The sequence below is a fragment of the Galeopterus variegatus genome, unplaced genomic scaffold (genome assembly GCF_000696425.1).
Source record: "Galeopterus variegatus unplaced genomic scaffold, G_variegatus-3.0.2 Scaffold418, whole genome shotgun sequence".
Lineage (NCBI taxonomy): Eukaryota > Metazoa > Chordata > Mammalia > Dermoptera > Cynocephalidae > Galeopterus > Galeopterus variegatus.
This window is the reverse complement of record NW_007726529.1, coordinates 107,944-128,520: the sequence shown is the minus strand read 5'-3', so window position 1 is coordinate 128,520 and position 20,577 is coordinate 107,944. Positions and strand designations below refer to the sequence as shown.

Below are 20,577 nucleotides of genomic sequence, written 5' to 3'. Positions count from 1 at the left end.
GTCAATACTCTGGTATCACAGCACACAGCTCTCAGGATCGCGCTGTTTCCTGACACGGGTGTTTGTTCATTTTCTTAATAGTCTTTTGATTAGCAGAAATTTTGATTCTGATAAAACCAAATATGTAGATTTTTTTCTTCTATAATTTTACTTTTTACGTCTTGCCCACGTATTTTATTTCTTATATTGCTGCTTTATATAATGCTGTTTTCATAAAATTTTACATTAAATTCTGAAAAAATTCTTTCAAATTGTCACTGTAAAAATGATGCATTAAATAAAAGTATTTAATGACATCAGATTTTTTAAAGGCATATTAAATGGTCCAGGCTGCAAGATTGTGTGTGTGCGTGTGTGTGTGTGTGTGTGTGTGTGTGTGTGTGTGTAGAAGTCCTCTTTTTGACATATTCTGGACTGATAATTGGTTGGTTAATCAAAAGATTATTCAAAATTGAAATTGATAAGGAATGATACATCTGTAGGAAAGTTAAAATTTTGAAATTTTTTTGAGCTAAAACTTTGTGTTCCTTTATTTTTTAATATTTTATTGTAAGGACTCTTTTTGAATATGTGTTTGTTAATTGGAGCTTCATATGATCTGTCTTTATGATTTTCAGTTTTGATTTCAAGTGGAGTGAAAAGTTAGATTTTTGTGAAGCACTGTGTATGGAGTCCTTCCAATTTTTGGTGATTTACCTCTAGTCTTTTACATTTATTTATTCCTAATTCAGTTTTCTTTTTAACGACTCATTTTTATCAAGTCTTTCCAAAATTTCAATGCAGTTTTATGGGAGCAGTAACTTTCTTTTTACTCATATTTATCAGTTTATGTAACCATTTTGTGTAATTTCAGCAATAAATACAGTTGGTATAAATTGATATAGAAACAAACAGAACTCACTCTTGGTATGCATACTACTCAACAGGTAGGAGCCTGAGCATGTGAATATTTAGAGAATAGATTTTTTAGTGAATGTTTGTGGATATTAGGTTTTACAGAGGAAATAGGATTAGATAATCTGGCAATATAGTTAATTTTAAACTAGTTAAAACTGCTTTCTGTTATTCTGTATATTTAGAAAAAGATTTAAAATTGATATGTAAAAGTGTTAGTTCTGGGTGGTAGGAGTGTTAGTAATTTAAAATTTTCTTTTGGCTTTTCTTGTTTTTCAGAATTTCTATAAAAAGTTACATTTATAATTAGAAGTACTCTAGAAAATAAACTTCACCACAAATGTAATTTATGGTGACATTAATATATAATACTCTGGTGAATGCTATATATATGCCATGCAGTACATGGTATGAAGCACATACCATTAAATATGTAACATATGTTGTTGTTATATTTAATTATCTTAAACTTTTTTTTTCTTACAAAAACAATATGGATATACAGAGAGATTATTTCCATCTAGTCAGAGTCATGGAGTCTGAATTAATTTTTTTTTTCAAAATCACACTCATTTTCTATTTGTTTCCTTTTTTTTTTTTTTTTCCTTTTTGTCTTTTTTCGTGTCCGGCAACAGATCGCAACCCTCAGTGTCGCACCCGTACCGGACCGGGACCGGCCACGGGATCGCAACCCTCGATGTTGCTCCCACACCTCGCTCAGCCAGTGAGCGGGAACCGGTCTGTATGTGGGATCTGAACCCTCGGCGGGAGCGCCACCGCGCTCTCAAGCGGCGCACTGTAGCAGTGCGCCACCGGGCCGGCCCTGTTTCTTATGCTTATTTAGAGAACTTGGAAAATATAATCCATCCAAGGGATGGAAATACATCAGTAATTTCTACCACCACTTTAAAATGAACTTCTCTGAAAATATTTTGGTATATATCCTTCCTTAATTCCAAGAAGTTTTGAATTGTCATGTATTATCTACTTGGGGGAAATTAAATGTTAACTATATCCCTATTGAGCTTTATTTATAGTCTTATACTGCACTCACTTCAGACAATGTAATGACAAGAAAATATGTTTCTTGACATTTTGGTTTCTCTTCTAAATCTGCATTTTATTTGTTTATCATATATAGTAATTAGTATGTGAGATTCTTCAACACTTTATGTAATAAAACTTCATACTTTTATATAATACAATATTATAATTTTAACTGCTTTGTTAAAAAATAACAGCAAAAAGTGTCTACAGTGTCACAACCAGAGTAGGCAACTCCTGGATAGAAAGAGAGGAAGTACCTTCCAGACAGATCAAATTAAAGATGGTTTAAATCAGTTATACTTGGTTCTGCAATCCAAGTATTAAATCCCTGGATAATTAGTGTTAACTGCAGATATTTCATTTCCTAGAGAGAGATTTATCAGGGACATACATAGGATCTACAAGTTATACAATAAAAGGAAAAGAGCCACTGTAACTCTAGTAGTTCTTTTGTGTTTTGCTTCCTGAAGCATTTGAATCATTGGCCATTGTACCCAGCTATGCACATTTTTTTTTTTTTTCTCTCATGCAGCCATAGGTTTGCTAAACCAAAAGGCTTCAAAGAACATCATTTTAGTAGGTCGTCTCATTTGTGCTTTATACTTCTAACATAACACTGTTACCAGTAGTCATATTCTCTTTTAGAGAATCTAAATTAAAACATTAAAAATTGGAAACATTAAGTGAGAGTAGGAAGAAATAAAGACAGGTAAACCTCTCCTTAGATTTCTTTTTGCTGTTCCCCATCTATTTCCCCTACCCCTCATATAAAAACCACATTGATCTGAGCTTGCTCACCAGTCTTTCTGATATGTTATGACTATTTAGCATAGGGGTTGGCAAACTGTAGGTCGTGAGCCAAGTCCATTTTATTGGAACACAGTGGAATAGACTGAATATTTGTGTGTGTTCCCACAAAATTCATATGTTGAAATCCTAACCTCCAAAGTATTGGTATTAGGAGGTGAGGCCTTTGGGACATAATTATGTCATGAGGGTGAAGCCCTTGTGAATGGGATTAGTGCCCTTATGAAGGGACCACAGGGTTCTCTTGCCCCCTTTTTCCATCATGGGAAGATACAGTGAGATTCGTTTAGCAATCCGCAACCCAGAAAGAGGTCCTCACCAGAACTTGACAATGCTAGCACCTTGATCTTGAACTTGCAGCCCCCAGAACTGTGAGAAGTAAATTTCTGTTGTTTATAAGCCACCCAGTCGATGGTACTTTGTTATAGAAGCCTGAACTGACTGATAACACATAGCCACATTTATTCATTTATATATTTTCTCCTAGTGTTTTCCTACATATGTGAGGTATATTAATTAGAGAGGGATCAGTCTTTTTCATTGCCGTCTTCCCACTACCATACCTAAAACAACACTTGACCACAATAGATGTTCAATTAATACTTGTTGAATGAATGAACTCAGATATGAGATTGTTTTTGTAACACAATTGTACCTTTTCAAAAAGGTCTACAATCAGTTTGTTCCTAGAAAATAAGCAGTAATTAAAAATCTGCAAGCCTTTGTGAGGAATATATCGTTTCAAGAATATATCTTTTCATCTTTTTTTTATTTTTAAAAATTTATTTAGTTTTTATTGAAACAATTGACTGCACATATCTGTGGGGTACAGCATTAAATATCAATACTTGTGTGCAATATGTGATCTCAAATCAGGATAATCTTAACTATTGGTCCTATCAGATTATTAGACAGTATACTAGTAACCATATTGTTACCTTAGAAAAACTTTGTGTTTGGTTTGATAAATTGATGTGAAATGTTTAGATTATACATTTCCATTAGGTGAAATGAACTTAGTGATAAATCGATGTGAAATGTTTAGATTATACATTTCCATTAGGTGAGTTTTACACTGGCTTTAATGATCCTTAACTCTGACTTTGCAAATTGCTACAGGACCTAAATTATCTTTAGAATTGTTATAAAATTTTTATAAACTTTGCAAGTATAGTTAAATCATTTTAACACCATTGGCTTCCTTTTATTATTTTTCTTTTTAAGTCTCCCCAAACAGATACAATTTGTAATACTTAAAAAGTATTACTAAATACTAATAGTGACTATTTCTGGCCCCTTGTAATTCTTTTTAATGGGAGCTGATCTCACCCAATGATGGGCTGTTTTCATTCCACTTTTAAGAAGAGTCACTAACTATAAAAACATATGCTGAACCACTTAAAATTAAATTGAGTTTCATTCCTGTTTAAAAAAAAATAGATACCTGAGATTCTTGGGAGATGCTGTAAAATCAAATGATCTCAGCATGTAGCAACTTCAAATAAATTGGAAATAGCTGGTATAAATAGTGTGCTTAGTGGTTTGACACCACAGACACCCAGTATAACACCATGCAGTAAGGTAGGCAAATGCAAGCTTAATGTAAAACAGGACAATGCAAATAATTTTATTTGGTGAGGAAAACACTAATTTAAAGGAATAGTTCCTTGGGTTTGTGTTAACAGATAAAAATCTCGAACTCAGAATGGCTCTTAAACTAAAATATCTGCAACATGGTAATTTATGGTATTTAAAGCAAATAGGATGCTGAATATGTTAATAGAAGAATAACTCGTAGCAACCTGAGGAAATTGACACTATATTCCAGAGGTCAGCAAACTACTGCCTGTAGAGCCATATCTGGCCCATGGCCTGTTTTTGTAAACCAAGTGAACTGAGAATGATTTTAACGTTTGTAAAGCATTTTTATTCTATCAGTATTTTGAAGATGTTGCTCCGCTGTCTTCTTTTTTTGCCTTGTTTCCAATAAGAAATCTGCTGTCATCCTTTTCTTTGCCTTTCTCTATGGAATTTGTCTTTTTTTATCTGGCTGATTTTAAGATTTTCTCTATCAGTGGTTTTGAGCAATTTGACTATGATTTACCTTGGTCTAATTTTTTTCATGTTTCTTGTGCTTGGGATTGGTTGAGCTTCTTGGATTTATTGGTTATTGTTTTCATCAAATTTGGAAAGTATTCATCCTTTATTTCTTCAAGTACTTGTTCTGTTCCATATCTCTTTCCTTTTTGGGGGGGGGTGGCAGGGGAACTCCATTTACACATATGTTAAGCTTCTTGAAGTCCCACAGCTCAGTGATGTTTTGTTTACTTATTATTTTTTTTTCCTTTTTGTGTTACATTTTGGATTGTTTCTATTGCTTTGTCTTCAAGTTCACTATTCTGTAATGTCTCTTTGTCTGAGACTTTGTAGTTTTCATCTCCAGCAATTCAATTTGAGTGCTTTTATACGTTTCACATCTCTACCTAGGTTTTTGAACACATGAACTATAGTTATAAAAACTGTTATAATGTCCTTTTCTGGCAATTCTAACATTTGTTAGTTTGGAGTCTGAAGTTTTTCATTTGGTTGATTTTTCTGTTCATTATGGGTCATGTTTTCCTGCTTCTTTACATGCCTAGTAATTTTCAACTGGATGCTAAGTGTTGTAAAATTTGCCTGGTTAGGAGCTTCATATTTTTTTCTACTCTTAAAAGTCTTCTTGAGGTTTGGTCTGAGACACAGTTTAGTTGCTTGGAAGTAGTTTGATTCTTTCAAGTCTCTGTTTAAGATTTGTTAAATGGGATCAAAGAAAAACTGCAAAGTCAAGACTTTTCCAAGTATTCTGATCAATGCTTCATGAGGCTTTTCAGTCTGGCTGTTAGGAGCAATTACTGTTCCCTGACCTGTATGATCACAGGGTACTCTTCCCTCTAATTCTTTTGAGTGATTCTTTCTCTGGCATGGGTAATTTCCTCACACTTAGGCAGTGATCATTGCTCTACTGAATACCCAAGGGCTGCTTTGCAGATCTCCAGAGTTCTCTCACTGGGTAGTGCTCTCTTTTTCTGTAATTCTTAGTCTTGGACTCTCAGCTCTGTCCCTTCAACTTAGAGTTTTCCTAGTTTTCTCCTCCCAGCACCAAGGCCTGGAAACTCTCTGAAGGCAGTAAGCTTTGGTAATTGTAGGGTATATACTTGTTTGTTTCTGTCTTTCAGGAATCATTGTTCTTTACTGCCTGATTTCCAGTGTCTTGAAAACTATAGTTTAATATATCTTATTCAGTTTTTTGGTTGATTCAAATAGGACAGTATATTTAGTTCCTGTTGCTACATTGTAGCCAGAAGTGTAAGTTTTGGTGTTCAGATTTAAGATTTTGTTAGTTGAGTAATTCCAAGTGATGATACATAGAGTTGGACCGTTAAGTATGAGTTAAGATGTGAAGGTAATTGGATGAGTCATCTATATGGATTTTGAAGTGACCTGAGTGAGAGGATTTGGGGTGTAGAGTAAGACTTTACACAGGTAGCTAAAGTTGTGAAGTTTTTTTCTTTGATGGATGGCTGGTACAAGAATCTGAACCCTTGACCTTGGTGTTTTCAGCACCATGTTCTAACCAACTGAGCTAACTGACTAGTCCCAGTTGTGAAGTTTTAATCTGCATGTTTTATGTGTTTGATTAGGAAAATACTCTTGAGATTATGTTAAATTGTCTTGTCTTCCCTCCTAGAACCTTCTGATAACTTAAGGGAGATTCTCCAGAATGTGGCCAAATTGCAAGGAGTATCAAATATGAGAAAGCTAGGCCATCTGAATAACTTTACTAAGGTAAGTTATTTGATTTTTTTTTTTTTTTTTTTTTTTTTTTTTTTTTTGCAGGGGCAGTTAGCTGGTACAGGGATTAAACCCCAGACCTTGGTGTTATCAGTACCACGGTCTAAACAACTGAACTAATCAGCCACCCCTTTCATCTTCATTATCTAAAATTCTTTGTTTTTCGCCATACTTAGTAGTATGGTAAAAATCATCATTAAAAAGAAGTTCTTGTGTATTCACTCAATGTTAATGCTTTTCTCTCCTTTTTTCTCATGGATTTTGTCATGTGTTTTTAAATTTAAAGATGTATTTGAATAATAATGTGTTTGAAGAAAATTTGTTGTTAAGAAAAGAATAAAGAAAAATATCTCTGAGAAGTCCATAATATAATCTTTTGTTCACATGACATGTTTGTTTTGCCTTTTTCTACTTATTTTACTTTATAATATGTAAGCTTGTACCTGAGTATGTATATGCACTTTATTTCATAGATATAACTATAACTCCCAAAGAACTATTAGAACTTTCTCTTTTCTTTATGCTGTATTCCCAATAACTGGATGTAAATTGTGGGGTTTTTACTTTAAAATAAATGTTGACTTCATTTCTAATATCAGCCCAAAATTCTTGAGTTTGGTGGTATATTTTTAAGGTTTGTAAAGCTACACAGCCAGTTCATGCAAACACTAAAATGCCTATTATTTTAGGTGATACCCTAAAATAGAAAACAGAGTGGATCCTCTGGGATAAAGTTTTTTCCTCCTTTTTTAGTATGCTAACTAAATCATTGTTTTTTATGTAGGAATACTTGTATATCTTGACCCCTTGCTACTCAAAGTTTGATCCATAGTCCAGCAGTGTTGGTTTTGCCTTGGAGCTTATTTGAAAATGCACTATTTTAAGCCGCACTACTAAATGAGAGTCTGCAATTAAATAAAGATTCTCAAATAAATTTGTGTACCTTAAAGCTTGAGCAGGACTGTTTTTTCCTTTCAGATATATAGTTCTTTGCTAAGTAGATGGACTGTGGCTTAGGTTTGATTTTATTTCATAGAAATATAGAGGTATTTCAGAAAGTTCATGGACAAATTGAATTAAAAGATAATACAAATCTTTCCATCAACGTTTTGAAGACCCCTCATAGAAGATGAGAAAATAGTCACTGGAGCCCTGCACACCACCTGGGACACAGACTCCAGCCCTGGAAGGACCTGCCCACAAGGCCCAGCAGGCGCTAAGGTGAGCTGAGTTCCACATGCCACTGGGGACACAGACTCTAGCCCCAGAGAGACCTGAGTACAAACCCCAGGAGGCACCGAGGTGAGCCAATCCCCACATACCTTGAGGGACACAGATCCAGCCCCAGAAAGCCTTGCTCACTGCCAGAACAGGAGTCAAGGTGATGTATCACAGTCACCACCACTCTACTGTCACCGCAAGGATGGTTCACCACCACAGTAGCAGTTAGGGCCACTCTACGGGCAACCTGTCGCACACTCAACTACCTTGATTAAAGAAGAATCACCAGCGGAGCCTGCAAATAGAACAGAAATCTTTATATTCCTAGCCAACCCCAGAGTAATAGAAGAAGCAAGTCCTTTACCAGATGATCAAACATCAATGAAAAATACTAGAACTACAAACAAACAAGAAGATATGACACCACCAAAGGAATACAGTAAAGCTCAAATTCCAAACCCCATAAAACAGGAAACCCTTGAAATGTCTGAAAAGGAATTCCGAGCACTGGTCTTAAGAAAACTCAAAGAGATAAGAGAAGACTCAATTAGAGAACACAATGAAACAAGAAAAAAATATCCAGAATATCGGGGCCGGCCCGTGGCTCACTCGGGAGAGTGCGGTGCTGATAACACCAAGGCCCTGGGTTCGGATCCCACATAGGGATGGCCGGTTCGCTCACTGGCTGAGCGTGGTGCTGACAACACCAAGTCAAGGGTTAAGATCCCCTTACTGGTCATCTTTAAAAAAATATATATATATATCCAGAATATGAAGGAGGAAATTTACAAAGAGATTAATACCTTAAAAAAGAACATAGCAGAACTCCAGGAAATAAAAGTTTCACTGGATGAGATAAAAAACACAACAGAGAACTTGAATAGCAGGATAGCGCAAGCAGAAGAAAATTTCAGATACTGAAGATGGTCTTTTTGAAATAACACAGGCAGACCAAAGAAAGGAAAAAAGAATTAAAAATAATGAAGAAAATCTAAGAGAGCTAGCAGACAACCTGAAGCACTCAAATATCTGAAATCGTGGGTATTCCAGAAGGGAAGGAGAAAGGAAAAGGCATTGAAAAACCTAATCAAAGAAATAATAAAAGAAAACTTCCCAGTCATAGGGACAGATGCAGACCTTCAGATCTGGGAAGCCCAAAAGTCTCCACACAGATTCAGTCCAAAAGGACACTCTCTGAGACACATTATTTAGTCAAATTTGCAAAAGCTCAGAGACAACGAGAATTCTAAAAGCAGCAAGAGAATATTGTCAAGTCACCTATAAGGGAACTCCCATCAGACTAACAGCAGACTTCTCAACTGAAACCCAACAGAACAGAAGAAAGTGGAATAATATATTCAAAATACTAAAAGAAAAAAGTTGTCAGCCAAGAATTCTATACCTAGCAAGGCTCTCCTTCAGAATGAGGGAGAAATAGTATATTTCTCAGACAAACAAAAATTGTAGGAGTTCACCACCACATGACCAGCCCTACAAGAAATCTCAAGGGAGTCCTGTATCTGGAATCTGAATAACAATGATCACTATCACAGATACCCAAGAAAGAGCAAAACCCGCCATTAAAACAAAAATGCAAATGTGAAAGAGAAAGAAGTTAGATCATGCCGCCTCAAATTTTTAACTAACAAGAAGAGAAATAAAAGGGGAAGTAATGAACAAAAGATATTTAAAACATCTAAACAAAAAGCACTTAAATGACAGGAATTAAACAGTACCTGTCAGTAACTACCCTAAATGTGAATGGATTAAACTCCACATTCATAAGTCAGAGACTGACTAATTGGATTAAAAAGCTAGACCCAAGTGTATGCTGTCTTTGAGAGACTCACCTCACCTGTAAAGCACACACACAGACTAAAAGTGAAGGGATGGAAAAAGATATACCATGCAAATGGAAGCCAGAAATGAGCTAAGGAGTAGCTATTCTTACATTGGGTAAAATAGACTAAACCAAAAACCATAAAAAGTGACAAAGAAGGCCACTATATAATGATAAAGGGATCTATCCAGCTAGAAGACATAATAGTCATAAATATGTACGTACCCAATACTGGAGCACCCAGATATATAAAGCAATCAGTCTTAGACCTAAAGAAAGAAGTAGACCCTAATGTGATAATAGTGGTTGACCTGAACACCCCTCTCTCTGTATGGGACAGATCTTCCAGGCAAAAAATCAACAAAGAGACACAGGATTTAAACTAAACTTTAAAGCAACTGGACCTGGCAGATATATACAGAACATGTCATCCAACAACTACAAAATATGCATTCACATTCCTCTCCTCAGCACATGGAACATTCTCCAGGACAGACCACATATTAGGTCACAAATCTAGTCTCAGCAAATTTTTAAAAATTGAAATCATTCCAAGTATCTTTTCAGACCACAGTGGACTAAAACTGGAAAACAATAACAAGCAAAACCCTGGAAACTATACAAATATATGGAAACTAAACAATAGGCTCCTGAATGACCTATGGGTCAAAGAAGAAATTAAACAGGAAATCAAAAAATTTCTTGACACTCATGAAAAGAAAGATGCATTCCAAAACCTGTGGGATACTGCAAAAGTAGTACTAAGAGGGAAGGTTATTGCATAAACGTTTACATCAAAAGAATGGAAAGACTTCAAATGACCTAACACTATGCCTCAAAGAACTAGAAAAACAACAATATGATTCTGAAGGTAGTAGACAGAAAGAAATAATTAAGATCAGAGCAGAACTAAATGAAAGAAACACCTTCCAAAAACAAAAGATCAATGAAACAAAATGTTTTTTGGGGAAGATAAATAAAATAGGCAAACTATTAGCTAGGTTAACAACAACAAAAAAAAAAAGAAAGAAAGAAAAAGAAAAGAGAAGACTCAAATAAGAAAAATCAGAAATGAAAAGGGAGACATTACAACTGATAACACAGAAATACGTAAGAATCATTAGAGATTATAAACAACTGTATGACAACAAATATGAAAACCTGGAGGAAATGGATAAATTTCTGGACACATACAAACTACCCAAACTGAACCAAGAAGAGGTAGAAAACCGGAACCAGTCAATAACAATGAGATTGAAGAAGTAATCAGCAGTCTTCCAACAAAGAAAAGCCCACATCCTGATGGCTTTACAGCTAAATTCTATCAAACCTTTAAAGAGCAATTGATAGAAATTCACCTCAAACTATTCCACAAAAATTGAAACAGAAGCCATTCTCCCAAACTCATTCTGTGAGGCCAGCATCACTCTGATACCAAAACCAAAGATACAACAAAAAAAGGAAAATTACAGGCCAGTATTCTTGATGAACATAGATGCAAAAGTCTTCAACAAAATATTAGCAATTACAATAATCTAAATATTAGAATACAGAATAATTCTAATAAAAATTAGAATATTTAGAATAATCTAAAATATTAGAATACATCAACACATCAAAAAATTATACACTGTGATCAAGTGGGATTCATCCCAGGGATGCAAGGATGGTTCAACATACGAAAGTCAATAATGTATATCATATCAACGAAATCAAGGACAAAAACCATATGATTATCTCAATAGATGCTGGAAAAGCATTTGACAAAATTCAACATCCCTTCATGATAAAGACTGTCAACAAATTAAGTATAGAAGGAAAGTATCTCAGCACAATAAAAGCTATCTGTGACAAGCCCACTGCCAGTATCATTCTGAATGGGGAAAATCTGAAGGCTTTTCCCTTAAGAACAGGAATAAGACAAGGATGCTGACTCTCACCACTTCTATTTAACATGGTACTGGAGGTACTAGCCAGAGGAGTCAGGCAAGAGAAAGAAATAAAGGGCATCCAGATTAGAAAAGATGAAGTCAAACTGTGCCTATTTGCAGATGACATGATACTATATATAGAAAAACCTAAAGACTCTATCAAAAAACTCTTAGAGCTGTTTAATAATTTCAGTAATGTTGCAGGATGCAGAATAAATGGCCCCAAATCAGTTGCATTTATATTCTCCAATAATGAGCTAACAGAAAGAGGAACCAAGAAAGTAAGCCCATTTACAACAATCACAAAAAAAATAAAATGCCTAGGAATCAATTTAACCAAGGAGGTGAAAAATCTCTACAATGAGAACTAGAAACCACCACTGAAAGAAATTAAAGAAGACAGAAAAAGATGCTGTTGGATTGGAGGAATTAACATGGTGAAAATGTCCCAAAGTGATCTATAGATTCAGTGTAATCCCCATCAAAAACCAATGACATTCTTCACAGAAATGGAAAAAACAATCTTAACGTTCATGTGGAACAACAAAATACCCTGTATACCCAAAGCAATCTTGAGCGAAAAATAAATAAATAAATAAAGCCAGAGGCATAACACTACCTGACTTCAAATTATACTACAAAGCTATTGTGACCAAAACAGCATGGTAATGGCATAAAAATAGACACTCAGACCAGTGAAGCAGAAGAGAGAACCCAGAAATGACCTTTCAGGCTTACAGCCATCTGTTATTTGACAAAGACAACAAAAACATACATTGGGGAAAAGACTGCCTCTTCAGAAAGTTGTGTTGTGAAAATTGGATATCCATATGCAGAAGAATGAAACTAGATGTGCACTTTTCAACATATACCAAAATCAACTCAAAATGGATTAAAGACTTAAGTTTAAGACCTGAAACTGTAAAACTACTAAGGGAAAATATAGGGGAAACACTTCAGGAACTAGGTCTGGGCACAGACTTTATGATCAAGAACCCCAAAACACAAGCAACAAAAGAAAAAATAAACAAATGGGACTGTATCAAACTGAAAAGCTTCTGTGCAGCATAGGAAATAATCAGCAGAGTGAAATGATAACCTACAGAGTGGGAGAAAATTTTTGTAAACTATACATCCAACAAGGGATTAATATCCAGAATATACAAAGAACTCAAGCAATTACACAGTAAAAAACCCCCACATAACCCAGTTAAAAAATGGGCAAAGGGGCTGAATAGATATTTTTCTAAGGAAGACATACAAGTGGCCAACAGGTACATGAAAAAATGTTCAACATCACTAATCATGAGGGAAATGCAAATTAAAACCACATTGAGATATCACCTCACCTCAATTTGACTGGCTATAATTGAAAAGATAGAGAATAACAAATGCTGGCAAGGATGTGGAGAGAAGGGAGTACTCCTGCATTGTTGGTCAGACTGTAAATTATTACAACTATGGAAAACAGTATGGAGGTTTCTCAAACAGCTACAGATAGACCTACCATATGATCCAGCAATCCCATTTCTGGATATATACCCAAAGAAATGGAAATCATCATGTTGAAGGGATACCTGCACCCCCATGTTCATCACAGCTCTATTTACAATAGCCAAGACATGGAACCAACCTAAATGTCCATTGATGGACGACTGGTTAAGGAAAATGTGGTATATATTCACCATGGAATACTACTCTGCTGTATAAAAGAATGAAATTCTCCCATTCACAACAACATGGATGAGCTTGGAGAAACTTATGTTAAGTGAAATAAGCCAAGCACAGAGGGAATAATAACCACATGTCCTCACTCATAGGTGGGAGGTAAAAGAGAAAGAAGGAAGGAAAGAAAGACCAAAGTGGTATGTTGGACTTGCAGAGGTAGAGAGCATACTTAGGGTTGGAAAGTGGGGGAAAGTGGGAGGGGGAGAGAGTTCGGGGATTAATTAGGTGGGGTACATGGGGAATAATTGCAATTTGTGGTAATGGGCATATTGCCAGTATTGATCTGGCCATAACATAGTGGGCACAAGTGGTGATGGTCAGCTTTGTACCCCATGCACATTCATAACCAATAAAAATAAAAGTCTCCAATGGAAAGCAAAAAAAAGAAAATAGTCAGTGTAACAATTTTTTTCCAGTGTAGTACAGGTTCAGCATCTCAAATCTGAAATGCTCCAAAATACAAAAGTTTTTGAGTGCCGACATGACACTCAAAGGAAATGCTCATTGGAGCATTTCAGATTTCCAGTTTTCAGGTTTGGGATATTCAACTGGTGAATATAATGCAAATTTTCCAAAATCCAAAGACATTTGAACTCTAAAGTTCTTTTGGTCCCAAGCACTTCGGATAATGGAAACTCCACCTGTATTCTGCAATAGATATATAATAGGTTGAGCTTCCCCCCCCCCCATATTTAGGGAAAGCATGTATGTATGTGTTTTTCTTTAGTGAAGTCTTAAAATATTCTAGCATTTATTTTTATATGAGAGATGAGAAAATGATTTTAAATGAGGGGTGGGAATATGATGTCTTAAAAAATGACTTTCAGAAACATTTAATAGGTGCTGGAGAAGGGGATTTCAAAAATATGCATATGTGTTTATTTTTATAAATGTAATGAAAATCTTCAAATACCTTTCTTTCTTTAATGTGGTAGTTAGACAATGTCAGGTCTTTAAAAGCCAACATTGTTCCAAAGCTGCAAAATGCATCTTCTGGTTTCACTCCCTTCTATTAAATTTCAGAGTTTTATTTTGCTAATCTTCGCTCAGTTCATGCCTCACTACTTGCCTAATTTTGACTGTTAAAAACATTTTTTTTTTGTCCTTTTTGAGACCGGCCGCACCGCGCTCAGCCAGTGAGCGCACCGGCCATCCCTATATAGGATCCGAACCAGCGGCGGGAGTGCTGCTGCGCTCCCAGCGCCGCACTCTCCCGAGTGCGCCACGGGCTCGGCCCTAAAAACAATTTTAATAGAGGTTTATGTCCTGTTTGAACTCACAGTTCATAACCTTAGGTATGTCATTCCACTTCTTTTGCCAATTAGGGTTCTGAAAGTCGGGGATGGGTGTAAGAAAGGCAGTGATTTCTGTTATTTTACTCTGTCACCAGCATGAGTCCTAACGCAGTCTTAAAAATGTAGAGCAGTGCTGTTCAATAGAAATATAATGTGAACCACATAATGTAATTTTAAGTAAAAAGTGAAATTAATTATAATATTTTCATTAATTCAGTATATCCAAAATAGTATCATTTGATGTAATTGGTATAAAACATTATTAAATATTATTTAACTTTTTTATACTAAATCTTTGAAAATCAAGTGTGTATTTTAAATGTATAACACATCTCAGTTCAGACTAGCCACTTTTTCAGTGCTCATAGCTACCTGTGGCTAAGCTACCAGCCTTATTGAGCAGTGCAAATATAGAACTTGTTGGAATAGGAGTGGTTTAAGCCTTCATTTCTATGGAATTTGTTGGGCACCTCTCTTTCTCCCTTCTTTAATCTTCATTTATTTCTGTCTAGGTCTCAGGCTGTCTTGGCTTAGGGTCAGTTTCCCATTCTCTTTCCCTTCTTCCATCCTCTGTTTCATTGTTTCTCTGTCTTTGAATTTCTATCATGGTATTTTGTTAAGCTATTTTCTCCACCTGGTTTCTACTTTTTCATTTGTGCTCTCCCACCCTCTCCTGCCTTCTCTCCTTCTTCCCTTTCTCCTACTTCTCATCCCCTCTCTACTTCTTCCCTTTTATTCCCTTTCAGCTCTTCCTTCCCCTTTATTTATTTTCTGATCAGTAAGGGGATCGCAGACCTCGGCATGGTGTTGTCCGCACCACGCTCAGCTGAGCGCCCCGGCCATCCCTATATAGGATCTAAATCTGTGGCCTTGGCGCTACCAGCACCGCACTCTCCCGAGTGAGCCACGGGGCCAGCCCCTGCCCCTTTCTTCTCCATTCCCTGTCCCCTTTTCTCCTCCTCTTCCTTGATTCTTCTATCCTTTCTCAGTTTCCTTTCTCCTCCCTTTACCCCACTGTACCATGGTAGAGTATGCAGTGATTTATCTCTATAATGGAGACCCTAGACCTTTGTATATTTTGTATTCTTGTTTGCTTTTTATTTTACCATATTCATGTAATTTTATTATTTTCCTCTAGCCTTGGTGCCAACTTATTACAGACCTTTTATTTACTATTTTAAATCACCTATGGATTTAAAAACTGATAGCCAAACGTATTAGAATATGTCTACACTGAAAGGGACTAAGCCCTGAGTTCGGGTCTATGGGGCCATACCATGAATAAAGTCCAGTAAACTTTAGATGTGATAACATCTATTTTGGCTGCTTAGTGATGTAATGGGAAAAGCATGAGATTTAGATCAAGCAGATGGAGACTCGTAGCCCAACTCTGACTAACTAATCAAGGCAATCTTGAGTAGATTTCTTTACTCTTTAGTTGCTACCTTTAGATGAAAGTTCTTAGTATAGTGCCTGGAACATAATATGTAGTCTGTAACAGGTGGTGTCTTTTAACCTAAGATTTGTTTTGTTTTGTGCTTTTTGCCACATTTCTAGTTTTTTAACTGACTCTAAAAAGGCGAGTCGGCTTAATACCTTGAGTTGCAGTTTAATAAGCTGCTGGGTTCTTCACTCTCAAGCATTATTGGCATATTGGGCCAGGTAATTATTTGTTTTAGGAGGCTACCCTGTGCATTATGGAATGTTTAGCAATGTCCCTGGCCTCTACCCGCTAGATACCAGTAGTACCTTTACACCACTTGTGACAAGCAGAAGTGTCTCCAGACATTGCCAAATGTTCCCTTAGGGGCCATAGTCGCCCCAGGTTAGGAACCACCGCTGTATGTAAATGTAGATTTTGTTATAAAATTTCTCCAAATGCATTGCACAAAAAGAACTCTGAATTTAATCATAATGTGTCTTTGAATTCCATTTTGTTAGAGATCTGAATTTATAAATATTTATTGAGCTGGTATTCCTACAAAATCTTAAGTTTATTTCCCTATTGAGTAAAAATTTAGAAATTCCCAGAAATCTCTAAGAATAGCTCTACAGTGCAAGAAAATTAGAAAAATAGTTATGATGCCAGGATACTAGTGGAGTTAGTTGGTCCCCCTCCTCTGTGTTTCTATTAGGTTATATATATGTCTACTAAATTTTATCTATATTTTTATTATTTGCCATGGGTTGCTTTCTCATTAAAATGAGCTTCTCCAACACAAGAAATATATAGTATTTATTTTTCTATCCTCATATCCTTCTCTACCCTAAAGCCTGTGACATAATATGTGTTTAATTAATAGTATTGTATTAGATTGGGAAGATTATGCATTTTAAATATGAATTTTTGTTTTTACTAGCGTTTGTTTTGTTATTAAGTTTAAGCCTAGTTTTTAGGGTTGAGTTACCTTCGTAGACCAATGGCACTAAAATGTTATATAGGGTTAACCTCATCTCCAAAATTAAACTTCCTTTTATGGTATAAAGAGAGGGAGCTAGTGATGTGATCCTTTAACCATGTGAATGTCACAGACCCATGCTTGCCTTCTGACATCATTATACTAGATAAAGTTATGTGTATAACAGACTGCTGATGAACATAACCTTAGTGTTCTATTTTTAAAACTGACAGTGTGCTCATAATCTAAAGACCTGCTTTTTAAAGATGAAAATATTTCAGCTTTTACATTCTAAAAGTTCTCTTTTCCTACATTTAATTTTATGTATTTATATTAAAACTCTGAAGGAATCTGTATTTTGTTGTTTTTTAAAAACTTTAAAAGTATGGTGTATACTAAATATAAAAAATTAAAATGGTAAACATTTAAAGTCCCTCTCGCACATACTCTTCCTACCCACCTCCCCACTCTGACAAAAATACCATTCTCCTGAGGTAACTACTGGGAGATATTTATCCTTTTCTGGTATAATTATAAACATAAATGTGTGTATGTGTGTGTATTTCATGAAGTTGTGTGAATTAAATGAGCTAAACAATACAAAGTGTTTAATAAAGTGCTCAGACCATTTATCATTTATTAAATATGTATACACAAAGGGCTTTTTAAAAAATATGAACATAATATATATAAACGTATATATGTGTGTATGTACATGTATTTATATTGATATGCAGTTTGCCTTTTTCTACATCTTAATATATAATAAAATGCTTTCCTTTTCTATACATATCTACCTACTTTTTTATAGCCATGGGTGTGTGTGTCTGTGTGTATGTGTCTGTGTCTAAATTGCCTTCTAAAAGACTATGCCAATGTAATTCTAATATGTTTGATAAAAATTTTTTAAAGTATGTGTTATACTTTCTGTTAGACTTTCTGTTATTTACTTAGAACTATTCATTTAACCTTCTGAGCAATATGAGTAAAATGGGAATCGCATTAAATACTACCTAGTTGTAACTGATCATGTATTTTTTTAAAAATTCATCATTTCAATAAGCATTACAGACAAATTTTTATTACCTTAAGATGATTTACAATTCTGTTTTAATTTTGTCAGAATATGATATTGTTGATAGCCATTTTTGAATGTTTTAGTGTTTGTAAAAGAAAATTATGTAGGTGAATTATAACAAATAAACAGATTGATTCACTGATGACAGGAATGATTTTAATAGGGAAAATAAGCCAATGACATGTTATCAAAACCTTCATTCCATTTTATAATAAGATTTGTGCAGTAGTATTTGTTTTGCATATATAACAAAAAATTTAATTTAACATGTTATGCTTATAAGGTAAATATGGACTTTCGATAATATTAAATGCTTAATTTTGTTTATAAGTAACAAATTTAACAAACTCAATTTATTTTATCTAAAGTAAAGAGAAATTATTTGCCTACATAATTAGGAAGACCAAATGTTGGGTTCTAATTACAGGCAAAACAACTCAGGGGTTGAGAAAGTGTCAACTGCGTTGTCTCCATTCTTCTGCTCTGCTTTTTTTTGGGTTGGCTTTCTTCTCAGATAAAGAATTTCCGTGTAAATAAGATACATTCAGTCTTAAAAAGAGAAGGTAGTCCTCTCTTAGCATCCTGTACATGAACTCTGATCCTATTTGGTCATATTCAGCTAGGCATTATGACTGGTAGCCAATTAAACACATGGCATGGGGAGTGCCAACCCCAGTGAAAAGTGTATCTAATAATTTAGGTGACCATTATGATAATTCCTCTGTTTAGAAAGGTCTTTAACAAATTCTAAACATAGTCAATGATTTTATTCTTAATATATAACAAACATATGTGATAAGGTAGGCAGAATTACGTTTTAGTGACATGTTAATATAGGAGACGGTATGTTAACCAGTAATGGCTAAGACAGTAGTAAAGAAACTACTACCTCATGGTTAAAGATTAATTACTAATTCAGTCAGCAGTAGAGGCAGGATGAGATGCCTGTTGTTTAAACTCACCAATTTGGTGTTCTTTGAAAATTTTTTGTCTCCATAGAAAAATTACGGAAGGGTTTGATTTGTACTTTAGGGCTTGTTTATTTAACTTAGGAGATGACTAGTAAGGTAGCGAGTCAGTCACCACAAGAATTTTGTATTAGAATAATTTATTCTTATTCCTAATATTTTGAAACTTACAATATTTGAACTCCTATTGATTAATAGTGAAAGTATAATACTTCTTTGATAATCCAAAGTTTAGAATTCTATCAGTGTTGTCTTTAATTTCTTATTTCTGATATGTGTGAATTTATTTTCACATAGAAATTTTAGTCTGTGATTGGGTAATTCTAATTCAAAAGGGTTATTTTTATTTAAGACTGCTTAAGGCCCTCTTCTTTGAACCTGGAAACAACCTGAAAGCATTTAACCACCATTGAAAGGACAGCCCTAACATCTATGACTATCTGTGTAAAGTAGGCACTGATTATTACAAATATACTATGTTTTTGCAATAAATTGTTCTTTTTAGTTGTTACTTATGATTTTCTGGTTTCCAACTGATTGAACATTTTTCTCAGAAACTTTTCTTGCATTTGAAATGCATTGATGTTGGTGGCAGAAAATGATAATCCTTTCTAAACACTTTCTTAATTGTGTTTTTTTTTGAGATCGCAATAACTTTGAATTTTTTTACCTTTTCATCAGAACTAACTCTAGCAAATGTTCAGTTGTGAACAGTCCTATAATTTTGTGGTCTGAGAAGGTGGACAATTTGAAAATTATGTTTTTCTGAATCTATAGTTTTCTACAAGGGTAGTTGGTGGGTGTGAAAAAGATAATGTAGGAAATGAGAACCAAGTACACACTTTGGGGAGAAGGCAACCCTTGATAGGTCAAGACTTTGCATATATTATTTCTAGGATTTCAAAGCATTTCATTTTATTAAAATCCATTACTACTATAGCAGAAGAATAGAAATACTGTCTTTTTAGAAATTGAGTGGATATATATAAATTATAAATCATAGTTTTAGGAAAGTAATAAAAACAGTAGTAAATTAAAAACAAAATATTTTATATCTTGGTATAAACAGATTCTAAGCTTTATTTTTCTATTAAGTTTATATACTAGAATATGTGTAAGGTTTAAATAATCCTAACACCTTGATAAGCAGACCTCATTTCTTTTTTATTCATATATGTGACAAAGCTAGTAATCTGAAATACCTGCGGAACCTCATGTAAATACTAAATAATTTTTAGTGTGAAGTTCTTTGTAAAGTTTTTGTACACATTTTTAGTAAAGTGTAAGTTTTTTGTGTTTTAATTCTTTGAAATGGGCAGTTTTTATACATGTGATTTTAGTTGGCTGTTCTGGAGAAAATAATAGTTAAATTCAATTCTTCATGTTATATGTACATAGCCAGAGTACAGTTCTCCAGACTATTGATTCATATACCACTTTTGAGGCTGGAGAAATGAAGTAAGTTGGTAATGTTCAGTTGTTTTTTACTTCCACTTTCCCCTTCCCTGTATAAATAATTTCAATACAAAATAGTAACA

The 20,577-nt window shown here is 34.6% G+C and overlaps 1 protein-coding gene across 3 annotated transcripts in view; it reads left to right on the top strand.

The window, feature by feature from the left end:
- Window positions 1-20,577, top strand: part of RICTOR (RPTOR independent companion of MTOR, complex 2) — a 132,007-nt gene that overhangs the window by 42,990 nt on the left and 68,440 nt on the right. For 2 of the 3 annotated variants that reach the window (XM_008568504.1, XM_008568503.1), the window contains exon 3: window positions 6,476-6,573. The exons of the other annotated variant lie outside the window; for it this stretch is intronic. In XM_008568504.1, the coding sequence (XP_008566726.1) occupies window positions 6,476-6,573 (98 nt within the window). The remainder of the gene's footprint in view (window positions 1-6,475; window positions 6,574-20,577) is intronic. 3 annotated transcript variants of the gene reach the window in all.